The sequence below is a fragment of the Channa argus genome, chromosome 8 (assembly GCF_033026475.1).
Source record: "Channa argus isolate prfri chromosome 8, Channa argus male v1.0, whole genome shotgun sequence".
NCBI classification, from domain to species: Eukaryota; Metazoa; Chordata; class Actinopteri; order Anabantiformes; family Channidae; genus Channa; species Channa argus.
In genome coordinates this window covers 10022758-10050000 of record NC_090204.1, presented here as the reverse complement: position 1 = coordinate 10050000, position 27243 = coordinate 10022758, and the positions used below count along the sequence as shown (strand labels likewise).

The 27243-nt window shown below is 39.3% G+C and overlaps 1 protein-coding gene across 4 annotated transcripts in view; it reads left to right on the top strand.

Annotated features, from left to right (window-relative positions):
• tle5 (TLE family member 5, transcriptional modulator) overlaps window positions 1-26810 on the top strand; it is a 40882-nt gene extending 14072 nt beyond the window's left edge. Inside the window, exons 2-7 of one of the 4 annotated variants that reach the window (XM_067513166.1) lie at window positions 7137-7225; window positions 11530-11593; window positions 15847-15891; window positions 21120-21182; window positions 22007-22081; window positions 23413-26810. In XM_067513166.1, coding sequence (XP_067369267.1) covers window positions 7137-7225; window positions 11530-11593; window positions 15847-15891; window positions 21120-21182; window positions 22007-22081; window positions 23413-23634 — 558 coding nt within the window. In that variant the 3' untranslated portion in view covers window positions 23635-26810. Of the gene's footprint in view, window positions 1-7136; window positions 7226-11529; window positions 11594-15846; window positions 15892-21119; window positions 21183-22006; window positions 22082-23409 lie in introns of all 4 variants that reach the window. The other 3 variants (XM_067513165.1, XM_067513169.1, XM_067513167.1) reach the window with 3 other exon arrangements.
• The last annotated feature ends 433 nt before the right edge of the window (window positions 26811-27243 follow it).

Genomic DNA, 27243 nt, shown 5'->3' with positions numbered 1-27243 from the left:
GTTTTTCTCTGATATTTGACATGGTATGTGTCAAATATGTGCCTTATATGTACCTTTAAAACAACTTAAAATAAAGAATTTTATTATGTAAGGTCTTACATTTTGAGATGATGCATAACTCCTGAGCTCACAGTGAACATAATTACATAATTGAACAAAATGTATCCTCAAAGAGACAGCCAAAGATGCTTAATACATGGTAAAAGTAATTTTACTGTAACATAGCAGCACAAAACAGGCTCATTTTGATCTGATTTTGCTTAAACATGCATACACATCAACAGCCTACTGACATATTTTCCAACAAATGTTTTTCTTCAGAGGTCCTGATTCAGAATTTAAAACTTCATCTGTTTAATTTATTGAAATTATGTGAGAAAACTTGGCTAGTGAAGGAGGTTTGAGACCAGCAGCTATTAGTTTTATAAGAGAAGAGTTTGAAAATATAGAAAGTCTGAGTGATGCCTCTTATCTCATATGCAATCTTTGGCTTTACACACAGCGGTGTTGTGGAAAAACTTCCCCACTGACTGGCAGAGAGCACACACTATGAAAATGTAACAATTTTGTCAGAGAATTAACGTTAGTCAGTAACGGATGATCTGACCTGATATGATCAGTTATACCAGCAACAGTAATGATCAGTATGGTAGCAAACTCAACATTAGTAACAGGAGAGGGCAGCTGTGGCACATATCCCCTGGTGGTTCGATCCCCAGCAGACCATTTATCATTTACCATGGCTTAATGTTTGCTTGTGCATTAAGCAGAACTTTTAAAATGGGTGGAGCACATGTACAGTCACGAGAAAATAGACACCTTTTTTTTTTTTTAGATTTTAAAGTTATCATTATAATGTTAGGTGGAACTAACACTTTTTGGCCCTCTCTGAGAATGATTCTGAGAAGCCACGTTGTTAACATTGGCATTGCTGGCACTGCAGTTTCCACTAGTCCTTTCAGGTTTTTATGAGCGACTTCCTCGTCGGTTAGTGTTGATTTATGTTGTGGCGAGTGGTTCATGTTTGCACTTTTCTATGTTCATAATTGAAACCTGGGCATATATGCAGTGAGAGGCACTGTAACTGCATGGGGTTAATGAAGAGACTGGGAGACAGTGAACAAAGAGTGCTTTCATTGTGTTGTTCAATTTCACAAATTATGAGTGCTTGATTTGCGGGAATCATTGAAATTCAGGGCAATTCTCACAATCCTGCACCAAAATTTAGGCCTGAATATAGACCAGCAGTTTGACAGTGTGGATCTTTTGCATGCATTTAAAGTGGAAGTGAGATAACATCCAGTCATTAGTTAGTGATTACATGGCGAAGACTTCATCCCCCCCCCCCCCCACACACACACACACACACAGGCACACACACACACACACACACACACACACTCCAGCTGAGATGTAAACAGTCAGGCAGTGCTCCAGGAAATACACCCCCACACTGCAGCTACCCTCAGGCAGATTTATACTGAGGAGGATATTTTCCAGTGTATCCTGCTGTTATTCTGTCTCTGTGTGTATTATATTTGTGTATGTACTATGTTTGTGTGTCTAAACACTTCATTGGAAATATGTACTGTATTCATGTATTGTTAGTGTGTCTAATCACTTGTGAGTGCGCACGTGCGTGTGTGGAGCAGAGCTCTCCCTGTAATCTCCATCCCTTCCCATTGCTTTTGTGGACTGATCTTGGAGAAAAAGGCTTAGTCTGATTCTTATTTAAAATAGACATTTTGGTTACAGTAGATTTCACATGGATTGGACTAGCTGATGAGGCCAAGAGTTGGGGGGCTGTATGTGTGTGGGTGGGGTGACAATGAGTGGGCTTTGGGTTTGTGGGTGGGGGAAGGGGGTGGGGCAGCAATTTCCTGAAATGATGAATCCCATTTATACGCTGAAGACTGTCTCAATTGCTTCACCAGCGCACAAAGCTTTTTAATGCTTTAATTATGTCTCAAAGGAGCAGGGCAGAATCAAATTAGAGATTGTCCTACATTTAGGTGGTGTGTGTGTGTGTATACTATGCAAATTTTTGCATGTGAGGGAGAGTGTGTGTGTGTGTGTGTGTGTGGGCTGTCGTATCCTTGTGTAAGATTCATGGCAGAGAATATTTGTTCTTCTGACAGCCAAGCATCATACGTAGAGGCTTATCACACAAAACACAGAGATGGGTACACATACACAAACAGTGTCTCTTACACGTCTATTCACTGTCTCTTTTGCTGTAACACACATTTCTCTGTCAAATTCACACTGTCTAGGCTATTCCTCTGTAACACAAACAAAAGCACAAGCACAAACACACATAAGTCAAGCTTTTTTTTTTTTGCAACACATTTTTACTCACGCAGTGTGTAGGCACCTTCTTTGTCACAGCAGATGGCATGTGTCACCATATTACAGCAGTATTTCATTAACATTATGGGCATCCATCTGTTGTAGGCTCTCAGGCTCCCATAGAGTACCTTGGTTCGGGCACTGACAGAGAGAGAGATAATAAACATTGTTGGCTATGTATATTTCTTAAGTTTCAACATCTGATGTGTTTTTAATGTTCTACTGTGAATAACCGTAAAACGGTTCGCATCTTCCCAACTTTTTTGCAATTGGGGTTGTATTTTTCTCCTTGCTTTACCAAAAATTAATCGGACTAGGACCAAGATACATAACCAACTGCAATTTTTGCATAGAGTTACACTCTATTTGTTAGGAAAGTACTAGTTCTGCTGCTTCTGACAGCCAACCAACTCAAGAGGAGTAGGTCTGAAGACCTTTGAAGCAAGGGCAAAGACCTTTTAGAATATTAGTGCAGCTTCTGAATCATATCTTATGGAATATAGGCATAAATAAAATGCCTCTTTTGCTAACCTGGTAGTAGATGAGAATAACACCTGTAACCGGGGTAAGTGTACAACAAAGATGGCAACAGCTTATCACAAATAAATATTAGAAATGCAGGCCAAACGGACTACATAATTATTTACAAAAACATGCTAAGGCTAAAATGTCAAGTCTACATATAAGTGATGTACATGTTTAAGACAAAACAAAACTAAAAAAAGTTGCTAAAGTTACCACCACTATGAGAAGTATTTACTGCACTTTGCTGGATCTTTTACCCAGGACTTTTTTGGGGAATTTTACTGATTGTTGCTATTAGATTGCAGTATAAGTATATTTCACATCACTAGACAAACAATTTAATATTACTTTTTTATGCATGTGCCACCAGTTGCGTGTTTAATACCATAAGAAAGCTTGCTTTGGCTGAATTGAATTGTGTTTTTTCTCTTGGGTGCAGTGGTTATATATTTGATGTGGTTTTAATAACATCCTTCCCATTTTGTTAGCGTACTTGTAACTTCACCTCCAGCCAAGCTTGCAAATTAATACCAGGCATCAGCCAAATGTGGCCACATTTGAGCTGGTATCAGTAAACTCTTTTTTTTTTCACTGTACAGTTCTGATCTGTATATTAGAAATCGGTTTGCCTGGGGAAACTTCAAGCAGACTTTACTCCAATATTAAAAAATCAAATTTATTGTAATGATTTACCACATTAGAAAATCTTTACGTTTTACTCTACACTTTTTGTTAAGTATTAAAAAAGCTCACATAACAGTTGCTGTGTGTTAATAATTGATAAGATTGACTATCAATACCAGAGAAGCGCAACCACAACAAATGGCATTTACAAATGGCATCAAAGGTTTGGAGTCAAAGAAGGGCAGATAAAAGCAGTAGGTACACATCTCTAAAATGAACAAAGCAATTCAGAAAACATAGCATATTCTTAAAAACAAAGACTACTTTTAAGTTTTTTATATTAACTAGAATACCAGATCAAAAAACATTTAATTTAACATAATCAAGGGTCTTCACATCTTTAAGCTTAGATATTTTACAACTAATTTAATTTACCCTACAAAACCTTACTTTGTGTATGCCAATTCAAAATGGAGCATTCTACTGTGTGCTGTTTCGGTTTCACATGCATTTTCACAAATGCCTGTAACACTTTGTATGGTCAAATTTCAATGTGGAATGTTTCATATTCCAAAATAAGGGATTTTATTTTGCATATACAGTGCTGGAGAAGTTACTCAGCTGTTGTTGTAAGTCATAAAAGTCCTAATATGCCCCTCCTGGCCTTTGCTTGCTTTAGTTTTATAATGTTACAGCTTTTAAAAAAGTCTTTAACTCCTTTCTTGTATTTTTCAATTTATTCCCCGTGGAACAAAATGCCCGACCCAGGGCTATTTCAGTAGAGAAACTTTGGTGCTTTAAATGTTTGCATACTGCACTACAGAAGAAAAAAAATAGATCTAGGCCAACAACTTTACCCTCCAGTACAAACTGCACCCTGTAGGCAGACACATACAGAAACATACAAAAACACACTAAGAGCTCAGAAACCATGCAAGTGCAGGGAGCGGTTACTGCAGCATGAGTTGCATAGTTGCCTGTAGCTGCCTGCCTTGTGTTGACACAGCCTTCGTGTGGCACAGACCCATATAGCAGAGCTGTTTGCCAAGTTTCGATCATGCCATACTGGCTGGCAAGATATTATAAAAGGTTATTCTGCATTACAGTTGAAGCCTCTCTTTCCAAGCAGTGGCTTGGTTTGTTTTGACAAGGAGTGTCTGTGTGGTGGAGGCACAATAATGTCAACACTTATGATGGCATTTTAATTATAATGGCTGAGGTCACTGTGCTCATGCGGACTGTGATATTTTTTTGTTGTTTTTAATGACCTCCCAACTGTACTTATGTTTTCCATATTTAATACATCTAAATTTCTCAAATGTTGTTTATATTTGTTGTACATTATTTAAATTTATGTTTATCTACTGTTCCAAATGATATGTTGCCCTTGGAGGCTCTTGCATGAATTCATCTCAGCCCGTTAACCATGTTCAAGCCAGGCACTGCCTACTGAGGAACAAAGCAAAAAATAATTCGGCCTTTGAAGTAGGCAGGTTTGTTACTACAACCCAAAGCAATCCTCTTGCTTAGCATATTCTCTGGCCATGCTTCTGTGAATGCGAAGCAGCCTATTTGTAGTTTAAAATGAAGCTGAACGACATGCCGCAGGGAGCAGAGTAGAAAGCAACAGGTCATTTTTAACAGCAGTGGGCTTGCTTCCCGTAAGTGCTGCAATCAGATTTCTGATGGTTTTTTATGCCTGCTCAATCATAGTGGGAAAATGTCGTTCTTTTCCCACCTGACCCATTATGCAGCCTACTGAGAAATAATGAGATTTTGTACCTATTTGGATTTGATGCTTGCTGTGCTCTAACACACAACCGGGCCATCCACCGCTGCCTGGGGAATGTAGTGCGGACAGAATTACAATAAGGGCTAATGGCAACATTCAGCCTATGTGAAAGAACGATTGTGTAGCTGCCTGTATGAGCCCCAGACAAAGTCTTTTGACAAGACATAACATGGGTTTCATTTGGTACACAATTTTATCCAATACTGTATTCCTTTCGGTCAACTGTTATAGTATTGTAGGTGTCACTGTGTACTCACCTTGACTTGGCCTGTACTTGGCTAAGCAGGTAGCCTCAAACTGAGGTGTGCCCTTGGGATTCCCATAGCCTGAACTACTCAAAATCTTTTGTACTTGTTACTCTTGTTTTCTCAAACCTCTTTGTAGTTCCATTAATATGTTGCTTGATCCTTTTTTCCTGCACTTTTTGCCTGTGTATTGTTTACCCATTCTGCCAGCATAGCCATCTTAGCTGAGATGTTGCAAAACTTTTCTTTAAACAATCACTGTTAAGGTCAAAAATGAGTTTGATATTTGAGGTTTAATAAAAATTCACAGAGATCTTTGTTAATTTTCTATATTAACACATAACATAAACTGCTTTTGTGATGGGATCCTTTATATTTAATAACCAAAGAAATCTTAACATTAATGACTCTTCTTTCTTAAAGGTGTTTAAGAAAATGACCCATATGCTTTTTCAGTTGTATTTCTTCACTATTCAGGTAACCTCACAATTTGGATGTGATTGCCTAAAGAAGTATTTGCACTGCAACATATTTCAAGACTAAAACATAAACTGCCAATAGCACATACAGAAAGCTTGAAATAAGGTCAAAACACACAGGATTATTGAGCCATAGTTATCCAATGTCTGCCACAGGACAAAAAAAAACGATTTCTAACTGAGGAGTCTGATCTAGAGGTGTTTGTAATGTCAGTACAACTGTTTTGTAGTAGTCTCTTGTCATTTGGACCTGGTTTGTTAAGGTGAATATACACTGCGCTCTGGCACATGTGCCATGCTGCCTTTAGGAGACACTTGCCATATAGTATAAGCCGCTGTGTTTGATAATTAATCATATTTATTTAAAAAAAACAATACAGACCACTACCCTCAGAATTATCTATTTGTTTTTCTCCTCAATGGCTTTCGGCTTGTCCTTCATTGGTCACCACAGCGGATTGTGTTCCGCACGTTGATTTTTATTTTTTTTAAAGGCCAGATGCCCTTCCTTCCACCACCCTTGCATTTTATCTGGGCTCGGGACTGGGCGGGCCACACCTGTTGGGCTGGGATTTGAACTGCTGCATCCTAACCTGATGCGCCCATTGATCTACTTAAAGTTGCTTCAGTATTTTAAAGATGGTGCCTGTTCCTAAACAAAGTTAGAAAGAGTCTGGGTTTGGTCTATAAAAGGTTAAATAAAGTAGTGTAGACACACACTTTTGGGTAATTGTGGCTGTCTGTGGGTTAGGCTCATGTGCAGGCACATCATTTCACAGTGGTTGAGATGAGCAACAGAGCAGTGCTGGCATTTAAAAACCTGACAGAAACAATGGTGATGCATGTTCCTGCTTCGTCCACAGTTTTAGTTTTGGATCTACACACAATTTAATGCATTTGGCTTCTTCTGAGTGTAAAGATACTTGCCAACTAATTTCTTAGCAATGATGCAGTCGTTGGACTGCATCAAATTGAAAACTGCTTGATGTCATGATTATATTTTTAATTATTTCTCTCACTCAGCTCCCTTTCTTTGTCTTTTCACCCCTCTTCATCATTTGTGCTCCTTCTTTCCACTTTTTTAACTTTCTCTCCTCTTTCTTTTGTTTTTGTCTTTGGCAGGCTTCATCACAGCAGCTGAAATTCACAACGTCCGACTCCTGTGACAGAATCAAGGATGAGTTCCAGTTCCTCCAAGCACAATATCACAGGTGCAAACAGAAATACACACACACACACACACACACACACACACACACACACACACACACACACACACACACACACACACACACACACTGAAGTAATCTTCAATTTTGCTACAAAACCTGATATATCTTAGCCTGAAATTGGATGTGATCTAGGTGTAGGGCCTTTTTAAAGACTTCATTTTAGTTACACTTGAAGGGGCAGCCACAGGGTCAGTGGTTTGATGCCTGGTCTGGGCAAGACACTGAACCCCTAACAGCCCATTCCTATCTCCAGCTGTGCAGTGCTGGTCCAAGCGTGGTAGAAATTGGGGAAGGTTGCATAAGGAAGGGCACCTGGCTTAAAAACTGTGCCAAATCACCTTGCGGACAAAGATCCGCTGGCGAACCTGAACTCACGGAATAAGCCGAAGCCCCAAAATAAATAAATAAATTAATAAAATTCACACTTACACTTGGGAAGAATTTATTTTATTTCAGAGGCCTTTATGTCAGTATCATAATTTTCCAGGAAGTTCCCCGGTAATAATTATACTGTTTGCCATTGATAGTTGATAAATTTAGGAGACCTCCAATTAGTTTGACTCAAGTAGACTCTTAAGCAAAGATGCAGTATTCATCGACAAGAAAGCAAATGATTCAAAATAAAGTACAGTAGTGAATCATATTATAATTTAATAGTAAAAAATATTTGCCTTAACCTAAAGTGATGAAGAAAACCCCTATAGAAATAAATGGTTGCTGTTCAACTCATTCCAAACAACTAAAATAATTTTTTAAAATGGGCCTAAATATTTCCTGTTTGTGTACTAGAGTGCATTAGTTCTCTTCAAATCTCCAAATCAGATTCATAAAATAAAGCTTAAGGGACCCCTCAATAGTGAACTGTGATGAAATAAAATGTCTGCTTCTTTTTCACTACTCTTTAACTCGGCCTCCACACTGCACGCTGAGGAAATATTCTCTTTTGACTTACACCTAAATCAATCGTGTTTACCCTCGCCTGTTGACTCTCTTTACTGCTTAATATTAGTACACTGCCTGAAGTCTGAGGCACTACCAAAGTGCCTGGTCCAACCTTAACTGATCTGTTTGATAGCAGGTATAAAGAGGTGGGGGATGCCACAGGGTCTCCATCTCAATGAGAGATCTCTTTGTGAGAATTCAGTCTTTGAAGCCTGCCTTCCTTCCTGAGGAGGTTGGATTGTTCTTCTGTACCTGTTCTTCTAGAACCTTCGAGAGGCTTCCCTCTGCTGGTTACAGAGACAGCCAAAGGCAGATGAAAGCCTGGTATATTGTGTGCAAAATCCCTGCTCTGGTCTGATCGCTCTTGTTTGTGGAGGATTCTGAAGCAGCAGTAACACCCTGCACGTCTTTTTCCTCGCCTTTGGTTTTTGTAATTCCCACAGCGGTGAGCAGCAGCGTTTAACCCTCTTCAGAGAGCCAGGGCACAGTTGAAAGAATACCTTTTTTGTCTGAGTATACAGAACATGCATACAGTGTCTATTGACTCAGGAGGGGAGCTGGGATAGTGTGAGGGGCTTAGGAACCATAGAAGAGGCTTTGTAGTGTGCTGCTGCTGCACTGTGCTTGTCTGGTGGTGAAGCCTTTAAAAGGCAAACGTACCGCAGGCGTTCCCTCGGGTATACTAGCAAGCATTGTAGCTGTCGCTGTCTTCTTCTTCCCACCCCCCACCCCTTTACCATCTCTTCCCCCCTCCCCTCGTTCACATGCATAAATAGATCAGGGAATACATAAATCAAAATAAAGATGACAGCAGAAGCGATTTAGAGACGAAAGAATCGGCAATAAAACTCCATCAAAGTGTCGTTTGAGAGCACATTGCAGGCCTGGGGGCTCCTGAGCACCAATCACAGGAGGCACAAAGCCAATCCCAGGTAGGCTGGTAGCAGGGAGGCCCGTTGTCATGACAACCCACCACACAGCCTACGCTTGTACGCAGGGACTGCAGGAAGGGCTCTATGTAAGAGGGAAAGGGAGTGTTGTGGATAAGTGGAGTCTACTCATACACACACAGGAATAAAGTCACCCCTTACCCCTTCAAAAATAAATATAACCCATTCCTACTCACAGTGACAACATGAGCCATCCTCACCTTGATAATGTTTTGAATTATCGGGTCTGACCATACAGCAGCATAGATCTGGACCCTGCACGTTTTTGTCAAACTAATGTAAGGTCTGGCAACATTTGGTCTCCATTCCTTTCAAGACGAACACAGTTCCAGGGTCTTTTGGGTAAGGAGTGCAGACGCTAGCAATGATGACTGGGTCATCTATCAGAAAACAGGCAATTAGCTGTAATAGCTGATGATATTTGTTTAATTACAAATTGTTTCTGGAAAATGCAGTGCAGAAACACCACCACCAGTTCTTTTTTAAAACCATGACATCACCACAATTTAAAAAAGTTCAGCCAGAATTTATAATTTTTTTTGGAACTGTAATGTACCACAATTAAAGCTAATTTTAATAAAGGATAATTGCATGGGGGCATCGCTTGGCTGCATTCAATTTGAGATGGAATGAAAACAACTCCTGGGACTTCTTTGAAGGTAATTGATCACAATCAAATGAGTAGCTTCATGAAGAGCAGTTGCATATCAGACCATAGTAGGATGCTGATATCAAGTGATTAACTAATACATCTGGAAATGAGTTTTGTGTATTGACGGTATTAAATGCTCAGTGTTTTTGGGAGCAAAATGACAGCTGAGATGAGACTGAAGGAGATGTTTCTGTCTGAAAACAAATACACAGATCATTACACAACTGTCAATGAACATGTAGTTTTTAAACAATCTTTATGTATTAAATAGTGTAAATGAAGAATGAAATTTAAAATAAAACAATTATTTTCTACATTTTCACTGATAAAGTAATTTTGTCTTGTGATTTTAAGCTTTTTTTTTTAAACAAAGGCAAAATTTGGTCAACAGAGGTCAAAAGCCAGAATCTGTGATGGCATGCGGGTGCATCAGTGCCCAGGGCAAAGATGCTGAGGTATATCCAGTTTCATATTCTCAACTCCATTGCAAGAGTTCCAAAACAAATAAAAATACATGTAATTAAAAGGAAAGACGATGGGCCCAACAGTTTCAATGTGTTACAGGCATCAGACTCTACATTTGCTTATATTTACAAAATACAAATCTAGTTGGTCACTGACTCTATTTCAACAGAGGCACTTACTTTTTAAATGAATAAAAGGAAATTGCCAGTTCAAAGATTTGCTTCATTTTATTTCAGAAAAAGTTCCAACTTTTCTGTAAATGAGGATTGTATGAAAAAGCACAAGCGCTAAACTAAACTTTTGTCAGTCAAATACCTGTATAACTATATGTTTCATATATGAATCAGTAAAAAAACTAAAGGTCATGCATGAATCCAGAAGTAAGCTCACATTATTGAGCATGTGTAATGCTATGCTCAATATGCCAGTTAGGAGTGACAACAATGAAGATTCAGTCAGCGCTGGCTGTTATCGAGCCATCATTCCTGACAGTACATCCCAGCATAAAATTACACACACCATCAAACAGGTTGCAGACTTATCCTAAATCTGAACCTATCCACCATGTGCCTGAGCATATCTTTATTTGATCCGAGTCTTATCCAGTTCTCACATCACCTGATGCCTTCTGAGACTGGCACAGTGTAACTGGCTGCTTCTGGCGTCAAGCGGCTTTTTGTTTTCTTTCTCTTTCTTTGTCTTTTTTTTATCTTCGTCTTTTTCATTTGACAATTAGGCTGACTTGTTGACGTGTCCTCCTTTTGTCCTGTCGCTTCCTGAAACATCAGTGTTGACTTGATTACAGCTAATGGCTGTGTTGTAGGGAATGGGTCACAGGAAACACTATATTTAGACTTTTTACTACAGAGCCTCATCTTTGAAAAAAATCACCCACTCTAGCTAGACACATAAATTTGACTTCTTCCTGTCAGTTGACACCTTGTCAAGCCTAGTAGAAATGCGGCTGCTGACCAGCAAAGATCAGGGTAATGACAGTAAAAATGATGACTATGACGATGATGATGATGATGATGATGATGATAAAGATGGTAATGAGAGATGATGACAGTTGAATCGGTACAGGTGATGATAAAGGTGAAGGCAGGGATAAGGGTTGAAGTGATGCCAAAAGTGATGACTCTGTCCTTACTGAAAGTGGAGGTAATGATGATGAAGGGGGAAAGATCACCTGGTGTCAGCATTTTAGAAAGAAGATTGACAAGCTCACTAACAAAGTCTGACTCAGTGCTCCTCTCTTCATCCTCTCTCCCCAGTTTGAAGCTTGAGTGTGACAAGTTGGCCAGTGAGAAGTCAGAGATGCAGCGCCACTATATCATGGTGAGTGAAGCCGTGTGTACCTATGTGTGTTGTTGTGCACCACTGACAATGGATCGTATATCTTTGAGCCCTTTTGTCAAAGTAATGTACTACAGAATTGTTGCTATCTAAATGTTATTTTTGTCGCAAATGCAACACCACTTACATTAATACTTTTCTCCTCTCCTACCAACTTTACAGTCCAATTGTTCTTCTGTGTTTTTTTTTCTCCATTTTTAAAGCTACAATCTTAAAAGGTCATTCTGATTTATTACAACTCAGATATTATTTTTGTATGTTTGACCATCTGTTCGATGTATTAACAAAAACTGTACTCACCAAGATAACTGCTCAGATCTTGCAAGAAAGTGATGCTGCAAAAACAAGTCAGATCGGGCAAGAAACACCAGCAATCAAACATGTTTAACATGCAAGAGTTTGAATCGCACAACAAAATGTTAACTTAAAATACAAAATTGATTAAATAAATAGATAAAAGGGGATAATGTCTTTCTTAGTTTACTGTCAAACCAGTCCCTCATGTCATTAGTACACTGACTTACAATATGAATTATAACTACACATAAAAACTACAAAAAGTGTGTGGGAATATGCAGCTTTTATTTTGAAGAACATTAATTATAATTTGAAACTATATTGCAGTCTGTATGAGAATGATGAAATTAAGGTAAATTTTATGAACCATCAACTTATGTACCTTTGTTCTTTGGTAGAAAGGCATTGTTCCACATGTTCTAGAGCAGGGGTACTCAATTATGATTTAAGGAGGACCGGATAGAGAAAATTTTCTCATGCACAGGTACACAGCATCATCATTTTTAAGTTGCATTAAGTTTGCATTCATTTTTGTATATTGAAGTAGGATTGTCATTGTATCAACATCTGCACTGTATGAACACTCAGATCAAACAAAGAAAGCTATAATTCAAGCTATTTCAACAATATTTAATTTCTGTAAAACTCTGGACTCTAGTTCGCTTTAAGATCGTTTATTTTCTTTAGTCAAATATTTTTGAATGCAATTTTGTGCTTTGTTCGTGTTGGGGTCTTACACTCCCACTTTTAACCACTGCCACAGTCTCAGAGCAGATGAGACAGAGTCAGAGTTTTCTGCCCTGCTTTCTTCCTTTGTTTAGTTCACCTTTTCTTGCAAAGCTAGTTTTTAAGTCATTAAATCCAGAATCGGTCAGAACAGTTTCCTTATTTGAAGATAAACTAAATGGTTTTAGTGTCAAATAGTTTTGCCCTCCCAGTCCACAGGGTGATGAGATAGGGGTGGATGAGTTGGTTAACACAATATAGGGCTTTGCAACAGGAGACCAATTTTCATTTCCCAAACCAGTTTTTTTTCTTCACGAGTTGTTCCATTATCCTGTAACACGTTACTTTTGTGCCTAAAGCCAACCAAGCCGCAACCATAATGCCCTCAGAAAATTATGTTTCTCCTTCTTTTCCCTTCTAACCCATTTCATTTAATTTCCTCTCTTTCCTGGTGCACTTTTTCTGTCTTTGTCCACACATACACGTTTATGTGCTTGCCTGGTCTCTGCTCCACCTCAGGGCTAATCTCATTGTTGCTGGCCGTGGCTGTGTAGCCGTCTGATGTTTTGCCTCTAATTGATCCTCTGACTGGCTTTAATCTCATCTAATCTGTGCTGCCGCACTGCTCTCTACACCATCAGCCAGCCAGGAGACCCACATGTATGCACACTACACACACAGAAACACTGTGTGTGTGTGTGTTTGTTTCAAGCAGGCATGAGTAAATTCACCCTCACAATTACATTTTCAGCCTGATAGTAGAAACAAACATGCACTTACTTGCACAAGTAATGATGGCACATGCTGTCACCTCACCAGTTGTGATTCCTTATGCACACACTAAAATCTACTATGAATTGCCCAAATCTCACCTCTCCCAGAAGGCTTTTGACTCTCCCACATTTTAATATCAGGTCTGTTAATATTATGCAGTCTTGTTTAAATCTCATATTTCCTTTGTTGTTGTTGCAAATGGACTTTGTATGTTTGCATTAAAAAAGAAATGGATAGCATAATCTTCACAAAGAGTAGCCTCAGCCTCTAAGCAACAGTGCTGACGGTACACTACAGAGCTCTACAACATAGATAATGTAAGCTAAATCCAGCAAAACTGACAGACATTATATTTGAAGAAGCAATTCATTGTTGGTTTTGTGTTTGTGTGGGGATTGTTGAAAATAAGTTTGAAAATATGTTGTTCTTTAACACAACAAAACTAGAGCAACATGTTAAACAAACCATGTGAGAATATGTAGAAGCGTTTTGGATTCACAACCACAGGCAATTTATAATATGATTAAGTGAAAATTATTCTGAAACTATTTTGATAACTGATTAATTGTTTTAGTCTGAAATCACGTTACAAGCTAAGACTTAACAATAACTTAACTTAACATTGAACAATTGGTTCTAGCTACAAGCTTCTCAAATGTGAGAATTAGCTGTTGTCTCATCAAATCTGATAATAACCAGACTATTTTTAAGTTTGGGGTGTTGAGTAAAACAAGCAATTTGGAATGTGGTAATTTATTACTTTTTTTATATCTAAAATATTTTTCCCCTTTTTTTTTTATACAAAATAATTGATCAGCCTTTTAAAGATACAGCTGCCTGCAGCATGGGTAAGAACACAACACATTGAAGTGCCTATTTGGCTGTTAATTTTAGAGTTTAATAAGTCTATAATTTAAGTGACAGTCCTTATTAGAATTGTGGTACTTTGATGCTTTATTATAAATCATGCTTCCCAAATACGTTTCTTCGAATAAAACTGTTATCTCAAAATGTTGGTGTAAAATTAAATTTTGTATGTTACAACGTGACCCTAACCTTAATTATGACAACTTATGTTGTCAACCTCTTTGAGTAGTAAAGAAGGGACAAACTGTCTTCACTGCAATGGTTTCTTACTAAAATTTGTTCAAACACCCATAAAAAATATGTACACACCATGTACATACATGTACACATTTTCAATCCCACTTTCACTCCATCAGTGGCATGCCTGGTCTTGTATCCCCACAACACCCCCCCACACTCTTCTCTAATAGCATACTGGGTTGCCCTACTCCCCTAGCCAGCAGCGGCACCTCCATTTCCCCAGTGCTGTAATTACATTAGGGAGCTTCCGTCAGCCTGAGCAGTGCGTTTGAGTTTGTATGTGTGTGCGTTCAGTGTATGGGTGTTCATTCATTCAAGTAGAAGTGTGTATGTGTCAGTGTGAGAACAAACAGAAAACAATGTAGTGTGTGGTTGAGAGAGTGCAAGTAAGTGACAGAACTCTTTTGTGTGTGTGTGTATACACGTCCATGTGCATGTCTCATGCATTTATGTGTGAGAAATTTGTGCATTGTTTGTTTTCCAGTGACAGAGCCAGTCCCCCTGCAGACAGAGTGGGTGATTAACAGGGTTGACGCCTAGAGGGTGGCCCTCTCATTAACACTGAACACTCAGACAACAGAGGCTCTGTCTCTGCTGTCTCTCTTTTTCTCTCTCAGTTCCTTTTCCTGTTTGTAGCAGTATGTCTTCTTTGCGTGGGAAAATGCAGGGATATTTGTGTGAGTGGGAACACATTCATAGAATGAAAATCTGGGATCTTGGTAATCATTAAGATGTCAAAAATGTCATATTCACTTGATCTACTTTGTACTCGATGATCATTTTGTCTATTTTCTATCCCAAGCTTCTATTGCTGTTAGATTTTAGTTTCATAATGGAGGATGTGTGCCACATATTTACAGTGCTACTTCCAGTGTTGCAACTCTCCAATCCACATCTAGTATTGATGCCCAGAAAATATTAGCACAGTTTTTCAGTGATTGTCCTTGATATTGTTATATTGTGTTACTGATTTATTGGGCATTTTAGTTTGAAATTGAATCAAACCATTTTTTGTCAAGATTACCAGCTAACGGCATGTTGTAGCTAAAATGCTATGGTGCATACAACATAATGGTGATACCCATTTATCAAAAAAGGTAAAACACCAAAAAAAATTATAAATTGCCAGCTGTAAATGGGAAAGTTAGACAAATCAGTATATTGCAGATTCAGAGAAATCTGCAACACATGGTTTCTCACTCAAAGTGGATAGTGTGTAATGAAGTGTTACTATAGATATCCTGTTGAGAAAAACATGACAACGGTTACAGTTACCTCTTTTATGATGTAATATAATGTTGTCTTTATTTTTTCCCCTCCTTCTTTTACAGTACTATGAGATGTCCTACGGACTTAATATTGAGATGCACAAACAGGTAAGTCTATACATTATTGAAATAATTTGCTTGTGGTACAGGCTGCATTCAAACCAGTGCATTCAGCTCTGTTGTCTTTGTAATGTGTTCATCAGCATAGGCTGTACTTTGCAGAAGATAATCCGGGGGGGGGGGGCGTAATTATTAGCCTTACTGGGACAAATGGGTGCACATGTACTGCATCTACCAACTTTCAATCATAGGGCCAATTGTAAGCAAGTTTACCTGTTTACATATTAAGGTGACGGTAAAACAATTTCCATCAATTTCCACCAATATTTCCACCAATTGCGTCAAAAATTCTTTTGTGAGAAAAGATCACAAGTTCAATACACATCAAAGCATTGCGCGTCACATAAAAGAAACGTCATTGTGCCCGCTTGCGCATTGTGAATCTTTGGACAGTTCCCTGCCCAATTCACACACGGACTTATGAGGACATAACACATAATTTGAACTTGGGACCTGGAAGGCTAAAGTCAGTTTAATAGCCGGTCCTTCGGACTCAGACATTTGCATTCTCACACACTCACTACTGCAGCTCCTCTGGGCAAAGTGTAAGTTCAGAGTTTGTCTGAAAAAAGTAGGTAGAGTTAAAAATACAGTACTGACACATTAGCTCTAAATCATACCCATGAGTTACAGTTATTCAATTCACAATATGAAAAGAGAGGAATCACTTTCATGTGGGTCTGCAGAAGGTAGCAAGAGGCATGAAAGATGCATTCGATTAAGTTAAGAATAAGTTGTTGCTGTCAGAGGAAATGCATAAATATTGTATATGATGAGTTCCCTGGTAATGTCTTCTGTCACATTCTGTTGATTACTGCTGTTGTTCGTGTTCTTACTGATGAACCAACTGGTAGAGTTTCATGGCCAAAGAAACCTTTAAAGTGTTCCAGCTGTCAGTCATCCAACATCCTCTGCGCATTAAAATAAATAAAACGACATAAAAACTTTACATCTAGATCCTTGTATGTCCAAAATAACTCTTTACTCTGTATTAGAGACACACAGCTGTGCATTCCCAACTCCAATCCCCCACTGCACACCTGTAGCTCACTGACTGGCAGGTGTGAATTACAGAGATAATCTCCCATCACTTTGGGAGTGTTAAGGGACATTTACATGATGTCACCTGAGGCTGTGTAAAATTCAGGTTCCGAGGGCATGTATTTATAATTATCTCCAAATTGTCAAATCAGTTTTAGTCCACTCAATACAAAGTATTCCAACTGTGTTTAAGGAAGTCAGTTACTTAGGTCAGAAATTTCTAACTTTCATGGCGGGAATGTTTGCAAAAATATTTGCAAAGATTTATCCTGAGAAAAAATTTAATCTAGTAGCAGTTCCATATAAAGGAATCCTTCACCCAAACAGAAGCACATGTATATACATCACTTTCTGTGGTTGAAGCTGGAAGAGTAATTTATGCCCAGCCTGTAGGAGGGAGAATGGACCGGACGTCCATAGGACCAGCCCTCACCATTGACCCCATCTGGCACTGCCTGAGCCACACACAAACACATGCACAGTCTTATGATTGACAGAGCATGCTGACAGCCATATTGGAAGAACTGAGTGTGCTTTGACAAATGGACAAACACGCACAGTAGAAGCAGCTTCCATGAGTTAAAGTCCTTTACAGATATGCACGCACACTCTGAGGAAAGAGGCAGAGGACGGCCCCTGTAATGCGCATGCGTGCACACACAGACTGTTATTGGCATTCAGTCACACACACACACATACTGAGCTTGTGTGTGATTCATCACACTCTATTCCTTTATGTTATGGGGATGAAATTCTCACAACCACCACTGTGGTTGTAGTTGTCCATTGTTAATAATGATGTGTGTTTTTGTGTGTGTAACAAATTTCTTCATACTTTCCTAATGCCTGTTTGCAATTTTTAAAAAATGCCCATCTGTGTGTGTGTTTACATGAACATGTGTCCCCCTCTATTTGTGCGTGTGTGTGTACTTGCACATGTGTCCCCCTATATTTGTGCATATACGTGTGTGTCTGTGTGTGTGTGTGTGTGTTGCTGAGGCTTGTTCATCATGTGTTCTCTTGTTATCGTGTGTGTGTGCACTCCCTTTCTGCGCAGTGTAACTGAGTGGGTGCGGAGAGTCGCTAGTTCCATTAGAGAGTTGAAATTGAAGGGGATGTGTGGAAACGAGTGTCGAGGAGCATTCATGTCTAGGCCCATTGTACAGAGCCCCCATCCTCCTCCTCTTTCCACCTCTGTCTCTATTTTCCTCTCTTCCTTTCTCTCACACTCCCACACATTCAATTGCTCCCTCTTGATCACTCTGTCCTACTCAATTCAAAAAAAGCCTATCCCCTCTCTATCGCTCTCTCTCTGTCTCTCTCTCACCCGTTTTTGTCTTTGTGAGGAGAAGCAAGATTTAGCTGTATGAATAGAAATGTATTGTCGCTGGGTCCACTTTGTCTTTCTGTTGTGCTCTCTCTTTCTTTTCTTCTCATTTTTTGCTGCACATCTGTGTCTTACCTGACAACACATCTGTTTTTGTGTTTGCATATTTTTCTTACCACTCACTGTCTGTTTTATATAATGTACGGTACATTGTTTTGTTAAGCTGTCATTGTTATACATTTTAAGTAATAATCATTTCCGAAGTAACTCATAATCATATCTGTGACAATGCTGTAGTGGATACAAAGTACTCTTTCTATTAATCATATTAACTACAGTTACAAGTAATTTAATTTTAATTAAAAACAAAGATGTTTTTGTTGTCAGGATTCAATTCAATTCAACTTTCAACTTTTTCGAGTGTAAGTATCAAATTTCCATTACTATATGCCACGTTTGGGAGTTCATATAGTTTTAAAGGCTCAAATGCGAATATAGATGCGATATACATGTAGAAATGATATCAGTTCTTAGGTTTTTATTCTTTTTTTTGAAATGCAAGACATTATAAAGTATCACGACATAAAGTCCTGATATTCTCCTGGCAGGAAGCACTAGCATAAAATTCTTAAATGGTGAGTTTCATTCAAGGAAAAAACCAGGAAAGTCTGTGAAATGTTAGGTTTGTTTAGGCTGCTGTTAAAACTTCCTTAAAGCACATTTTAAAGCAACTTCTTATCTCTACAACTTATCTCTTTTTGCTTTCTCCCTTAAGCCTACATTTTTATATGACAAAAGCTAAAACCCGTTTAAATGCGCAAAAACAGCAGAGACCTCTGCAACTCCAATGAATTTAGTCTCTTGCTGAGCCCTGTACATGTATTTGTCCAATTTTCCTGCTCATTTTTATATTGTGTATATTTTATTTGAACACATATAATTCTAATGTCACTGAATGTGTGCTACAGTAGCACTTAAGTAAAGCTAAAAAAGAAGAGGAGTTAGATGAAAATAAGAGTACAAAGGAGAGAAAGAAGCATTCGGATAGAAAAAAAGGCTGGGGGAGACAGAGAAGAAGACAATAGAAAGCTCACATAAATGAAGATACAGAAGCAAGCTCGAAAAAAAGAGCATAAAGGGCAATGAAATAGAGGATGATCCATAGTTGGCGTGAAACGAGTCCCGCAGAGACATTTTAGGGAGATATTTTAGAGATGTCAGGGAGTGTGTATGTGTAATCATAAGCGGATAGGAGTGAAGTGCTTGATGGTGAGCTGTGCTCTGCATGCCTAATGACTGTTCGGAGAGCCCCTCTCTCCTCATTGCGCCACGAATTAGGCTCTAACACAATTACAGCCGCTTTGCATATCTCAGACGGATTGAATGATTACCAAGTAAATGTGATAATAGACCTGCATGTGAGAAAGATCAGCAGTGTGCATGACGAGAAAAAGGAAAGGGTGTGTGTCTGCTTGCATAAACACAACTTTGTCTGTAGTTGTGATTGTATATGTGTGATTACATATTAATAATTTTGAGAAAAAGTATCAAGTACAAGCAGCTTAATTAAGGAGGTGAATAAAAAGGTTCTGAAAAGGTGTGCGTGAGAGAGAGGGAGAGAGAGAGAGAGATGCAAGTTATATGTGCCCTAGTCTTAGGGCACAAGAAACATAAGTGTGTTTCTCATACACGCGAAGCCGATCGTGAGCTAGTGTTGGGCTGTCACAGAGTTTCTGTTGGCCTAGCCTTTGCAGTGTTTCTTGCGGTGTTGGCGCTAGTTGGACCCACAGAGGTGGGTCAACATGTTCAATGGACATCTGTCTGCATCAGCTAGTCTGTGAAAGGGACCACTCTGATTAGCTGCTCTGCTTAGTGAATCAGTGCATGAGAAAAGATAACAGTATTAACAACACCAGAACAATTTGCAGCTTTTTATCAGACATATTCTTAATTAGTACCATCTGTAGTGCGTGCAAGTGCTGTGAAAATTGTAAGCTAACACTGCATTGCTTAGATTTTGTACATATGCAGACCTAGGTCTTCTGCCTTCTCTCTCACGCTAACGCTACACGCTCAACGGCTCTCGTCCTTGCAGTAAGTTCACAGACCACTTGTCGGCCCCTAACAGAAGCGACGTGAGCCAATGTAGCATTTGGTCTTCATCATTGCTAATTCTTTGATGTCGGCTTTGTGTGTCACGGCCCTAAGAGTGTGTGTTAGAACCCTGAGTCACACGCTTGGTTAGAGCATGAGTGGGTGTGGTTTCTACTCCATTACTGTTTGGCACACAAAATGACACATGCTGTTTGTGTTGAGAAACAGCAATGTGTGACACACACTCAAAATGCCACATGTACAAGCAGCATCTACTAAATGTCACTAGGTAGTTTGTAGGGCCTTTTAAAAATACATCAGTGAGCCACACTGCTGTGTTCAATGACATGTTAATTCATTATGATGAACATTGGCACTGTTTTATTTTGAGTCTGTAATACCACAACCATCCTGCTGATGTAAATACTCACAACGCTAAGTGTGTATTGATCCTGTATGCATCTGAATGTGGTACCTGACAAAACCACATTTTAATCCTGCTTGATTAACATTCACAAGTAGATAGCCCAACTGTTTAAGAAAATAGCTTGTCCTTGTTTAGCAACTTTATATTCGTGGCCTGTCTGTTAACAACTTAAGGAACAATAATTGGGCCTATGGCTTAGACCCACAAAAAGGGCAGGAAACATGGAAAACATTGAGAGACCGACCCAAAAGTGATATTTTTATCTGATTTTTTTCTGTGATTTATGACATAATTTAGACTTACAGATTTACAAATCTCTCTCTGCAGGCTGAGATAGTGAAGAGATTAAATGGGATCTGTGCACAAGTCCTGCCCTACCTATCTCAGGAGGTAAGCACTCTAAGACACATACTGACAAAAAGACGTCACTAACCTCCTGACCCTCGGCCCTATTCCTTACATCCTGGAATGAGATCACCCTCATTCCCACCTCATTACCTCTCTGCTTCCATGACCCTTCACTCAGCCTCCTCCATCCCTCCCTCCCTTTTCTCTCCTCTCCACTTTTCTCCTCCCGTCATTCATCATCATTTGCCTCCTGCATTCCCTCCACCCCACTTCCATTTTATTCCTCCCTCACCCACCTTGATTTGATCTGTCCTTTTTTCCTTTCCCCCTTTTCCTCCTCCCCTCTCCCTCTTGTTCCTTTTCCATCCCACTCATTTTTTTCTTTGTGTGTAATCAATGAATGTGTGATTCAGATAAGCCATGCTCTTATCTGCCCACCAGGGGGTTGACCTCCACCCATTACAACACACCAACCAACCATCCATTCGTGTGTGTGTGTGTGTGTGTGTGTGTGTGTGTGTGTGTGTGTGTGTGTGTGTGTGTGTGTGTGTGTGTGTGTGTGTGTGTGTGTGTGTGTGTGTGTGTGTGTGTGTGTGTGTGTGTGTGTGTGTGTGTGTGTGTGTGTGTGTGTGTGTGTGTGTGTGTGTGTGTGTGTGTGTGTGTGTGTGTGTGTGTGTGTGACTGGATGAATAGCTGAATGGCCAGAGGTGTTGTCAAGTCTCTCTTGGGACTATCGATATTGATCTAACCTCTCCCCCAAAACTCCCCTCCCCTTGTTTGTGTCTTGCTTTTATTGTCTTTCTCACGTTCCTTCTCTCTTCTTAAACCACCCTCCCTCCCTCCCTCAATCACCCCTCTGTCTCCAGCACCAGCAGCAGGTCCTGGCAGCCATAGAGAGGGCCAAGCAGGTCACCCCTCCAGAGATGAACTCCATCATAAGGGTATGATGTTCCAGACTCAAGCCTGGCCTCTGGGTCTAATAGTGGCTAGAAAGGCGCAGTTATTGAATACTCATGCTTTCTATAATAACTATATCATTTCCAAACCTAACCTGAGATGACCCTGATGACATCACTAAGACTAAATCTGGGGCATTTTCTCATATTTTTTCATGAAGATGCACAGAAAACATTACACAGCTATTTTCACTATTTTCCCTCACTAGTGACGGGCTAGTAAACAGATTTCCATATGTAAATTTAAATTATATTGATCATCATGACAACACCAGGATAATTAAGATGATGCCCTCCTCTGTCCCAATACATGGGTAAAATTACTGATCACTGAAAATATTAATATTACCTTGCTAGGTAAAATGGCAAGTCGGTATGGTATCCAGCTAGCCACAATCTGTCATCTTTATGGCTGGAATGTTAGCCAGCCATAAGCACTTTGTCATTGTCAGCTTTGTGCTAGCTAGGATAGTTACTCCATCATGTTACCAGAGGTTTATTGCTGGCAAGGCTACCTCCTCCATCATCTTACTATGGGTTGGGTGTTAGCCAGCCTAGCCTCTCTGTCATGGTGATGCATGATACTGAAAGGCACCTTGCCTTTGTAATTTGTCTTGCTTTACACACAGAAGATAAGGGTCTGTATTTAGGATTGGACCTTTGTGACCTAACCCAGAGTCACACAGTACTTTCAGTTGTATGATCACTCTTCATTCATTAAAGTCTCAATTTCACAGCCGCTAGTATAGACCTAATATATGCATGCAGGATATAGATTTGAATGTAATGCCAAAGTATTGCCTCTGTAGGCGGTGCCTGAGCAAGTGTGGGCAGTTGCTTAGAAATGCTGTTTATGAGACGTCAGTCGGGACTGTCATACACATCAGCCCACTTGTGTCATTATGTTCAGTGAGCATAGTCGGGAGTGATTAAAGTGCAGAGGTCTCACAGTAACAATTTTTCTTTTTATTGAAATAAAACGAGTAATTCCCATGGTAGATTTTTTATTTTTTTTTTTAATGTATACTCTGTTTTTGACATCACTCCCTCTTTCTGTTCTTACCTTGCTTTTGTGTGGAAATTGAGTTTAATTCTTAGGGCTATATATCAACATTCTCTTATTAATACATTATTTGTGCTGCAGATTTTGAGTCTCCTTTTAAGATATTTATTTATAACACATATACTTTGTGATGTCTATCGTTTTTTTGCACTGCAGTTTTGTTTAAGCCACAGTGTCTCTTTTTTGCTGTGATTTGTGGGTTGTAGCTATCCTGCTGTGTCTAAGTTGTGTCTGGTTGTATTCCATGCAGCAGCAGCTTCAGGCTCACCAGCTGTCTCAGCTCCAAGGTCTGGCCCTGCCCATGACCCCCCTGCCGCTGGGCCTGAGCCAGCCAGCCCTCCCTGCCGTTACCACCTCCTCCGGTCTCTTCTCCCTCTCCTCCCTCCTGGCCTCCCAAGCCCAGGCCAAGGAGGAGAAGGCGTCACGTGATGGAGTTGATAGCCACCGTGAGGAAGACGGAGACAAGTCTGATTAGAAAGCATCATTCAGCTCTGTTTTTATCCAGAGACCTGAATCCCCAGATCCAAGTCCCTTGGCCTACAGCCTCTCCCCTGGTCTCCCTCTCTTTTACCCAAGTTAACATGGGCTTAAGTTCCTTCATTGCAGCTCCAACTCCAGACCCCAAACCAAAAATGGGGCAAAGCTTTGGTAACTGCCTGTTTTGTCAGACCGGCCCTCATTTCTATGTATTTACTTTACCAGGATAGTTAATTTATCCTCTTGTCTCTATATCATCATCAGTATATCTGATTTGTCTGTGTTGTTTTATGGTTAACCTTTGTTTTTCTGTGTAGATTTTTTTTACAGGAATGCTTTCTATTTTCATGTGTCCCTGCCTTTCTTACATACCAGTTTTTATTCCTGTTAACTTTATTTTGATTCATCCACGCCTCTCTTCCTCATACTCTTCCCCCCAGCCTCTTGTGGGACCTTGTTAGGCAAAACTGCTCAGAGACTGAGTGCACCATACTATAGGTATAAGGATTTTTTTTTTCTTTTCTTTTTTTTTTCTTTTTTTTTTTGACAAGCTGTTAAAGTTGTTGAACAAAATGCAGGATTCCTACAAACTTTAATGGTGAAGGTCTCTCATAAATCAGTAGTATTTTTCCATACGCTCAATCAACCTAAAAATTTGCTTCTAGTTTAAATAGTACATTTTTATGGATCAGAAAAAAGTGTTTAGCTTCAGCATAAATGAAATGGTTAAAGAGAGACTTGGCCCAGGTGTATTTTGTATGTAAACCTACACATCATAACCAAAAACTGGTGATTTTAAAGCAGAAGACACCTCCAGTCTACAAATTTGAGTATTTGTGTATAATCCGAAATTTATATAGGGACAGGAAAAGTACCTTCTTAGAGCAAACTTCAGCCTGACAGCTGTTAGACTAGATAACAAACCCACGTAAGAAAGTAATCCCCCAACACACAATCCTTGCTTGACCCTTCAAGGAGCGTCCAATAAATCCACCTAGCACCTTAAATGAAAAACATAATCATGAGTAGTTAAACAAAGCTGAGGCAGCAAAATGTGCAGCAAAAAGAAGAGATGCCACTTGACTCCTGCACCCTCCCACCACCTTTTTCATCTTTAATGTGCACTACTATTAGAGCAGGCCAGGGGGGAGATAGTGTGCATGTTGTGCGTTTGACAGTAGAGGGCAGCATGTGTCTTTGAAGAATCCTCCTCGCTGGTTTCAGGCCTGAGCAAAACATGGAGAGGACAATAACAGAGCACAGGCTGTGCCATGAGGGGTTGGCTTATTTATCTTCTCTGTGCGTACAAACTTAATATACAGACTTAAGACTGGCGACATTATTCTCTGCATGAAGTCAGTCCCAGTCTCTTTTATGATGTAGTTCTCCAGGAGTAGTCTTTGGTCTATTTTAAACAACATTTCTGATGCTCCCTGTGCACGTTCATATTTAAAGATTTTCAATTCAATGTGTACATGCAGGTCAGCCACACATCACACAACTACATTATACTGTTTAATACTCACATTTGCACAGTGTGAAAAGTTTCAACTAAATTGTATCAGTGTAGATCTTATAGACAAAGTTAAAGCATCCTCCACAGCTGCTCTGATGTGTTAATAAAACAGTTCTCCCTGAGCCTTAAAGGCCCTACACACACAAACACACACACTCGAGGGTTTTGAATTACTCTGTGATTAGACCTCAGGTGGAAGTTGGTGAAACTGTGCTGGGAATAACGTGAGATCTCCATACTCCATAGCCATGTCTGTATTGTCTCTGTATTTACTGCCTATGGCATCACATGTAGCTCTGTTTAACTTGTTTTCAAGGGCCTAATAAGTTTTAGGTTTCCTTTCTAAAATACAACTCTGGATGTTGACATAAGCATTACATGCTGGAAGCAGAAAACCTGCAAACAGTATATGAGATGAACACGGCATAATACCAGACAACTATATGTGCGAGGGAGATGTCAACCAGGAATAGTTGATTCTCACTGACACAGTCCGGGGTCTAAGGGGTCAAGGGGTCTAATCAGGTATGGTAAATGAAAATACCTTTATAGGTGGACACCTGTGTTTTGTGGCGTGGCTTCAACAGTTTTATTCAATAAGTTAAAATTCACCTTTTTTTCTAAACATGTTTATTTTCCAGGCAGAGGTTGCCTCAGTGGTATTTAACCTTCCACAGATTACTTGCTTGATTTGATGGCGACAGCCTGTGTTTGTCTGAACTGTCATTCAAACACATCGTTTCTTCTAATCCTCTGTTTAATGGGTGCACTACAAGTGCAGTGTAATAAGGAGTTTAATTCTCAATTAAACCATCGCTTTTCCTCAAATGATCGCTGGCATGATGATGGATGAAACCGCTCATTGTGTTACCTTAAGTCATTGTGTTACCAAATGGTTGATTCATCTGCAGGTTTAAGACATCTGGCACTGAGTATTTGGAGAAACAAACAAAAAAAACATACATTTTATGTTTCAAAAATTTTAGGTGATATACTATTTGTGAATTTGACAGGATGCCTATTGTTGTGTATGATTGTTGATACATAAACAAGGTGTGTATAAAGAGCTGTACAGGTTCAGAAGTTGGTGATCAAACACAGAGATGAAATGCTTTGCCGTTCTTACTACAACTGAAGCTAACAGCTTGTGCTTGTGAATTAAGCATCGTTCTTTCATCTAGCCACATACTGTATGTATCTAGCTACATACTGTACTTGTCGTAGTGATATGCAGAGTGTAGACAAAGCGAGACACACAAACCCGCATCAGTGCATGTCTGCAGGGGAACTAAGATTGATTTCTTTATAGTGGAGACTTTTTTTTTTTAATGTTTGGTCAAATTTTTTGTGAACAATGCACTTGTTTATTTTCTTCTCTTCTTTGATTTTAAATATTAATATGAACTAGAACGAGAATTACAAAGCTGACAGTATAAACATACAAATGAAATTCTATGTATTTTTTAAAGTAGTTGGAGGTGCTCGCCTTTGTATACAGTTATACATAGAAAGCTTTATGTGTATATGGCTGCATTTTTTTTTTGTCTGTCCTGGATGATTCTTGTGCTATTGTTACAAAACATGTAACACACCAGGGGGGAAACTGCAGTACCTTGAACTCTTGCCCTTTTACTCCTCTCCTTATCCCACCCCCACCCTTTACTCCCATTCCACGTCCCACCTTCCCAACTTTTGCCCCCATAGCGTGAAGCATTGTAAGCGTTTTGAGCTTTGTAAGGGTCTTTTTTTAAACTCTTATTTTGTGTATAATGTAAAACCTGAAAGTGTGTACTTTGGCTAAAATGTTTTGTGTCTAAAATCATAGCTTCATTTAAGCAACAACAACAAAAAAAAAACTATAAAAAGTACAACAAACATTTACTATAAGTAATATGAAATGTTCTGCAGTAAGGAAGGATTTCTGGTGCCTTACAAATAAAGTCAATCAAATCCTAAGAAATGGTTTTGTTCTCTGTTGACTAATTTTCAATGTTTTTAACTGTATGTCTTCAATTTAACAATACATTTGTCTCCTGATAAGCTGGATGGCTGTGACCAATAATCATTATGTTATGTTATGACATGCACCTG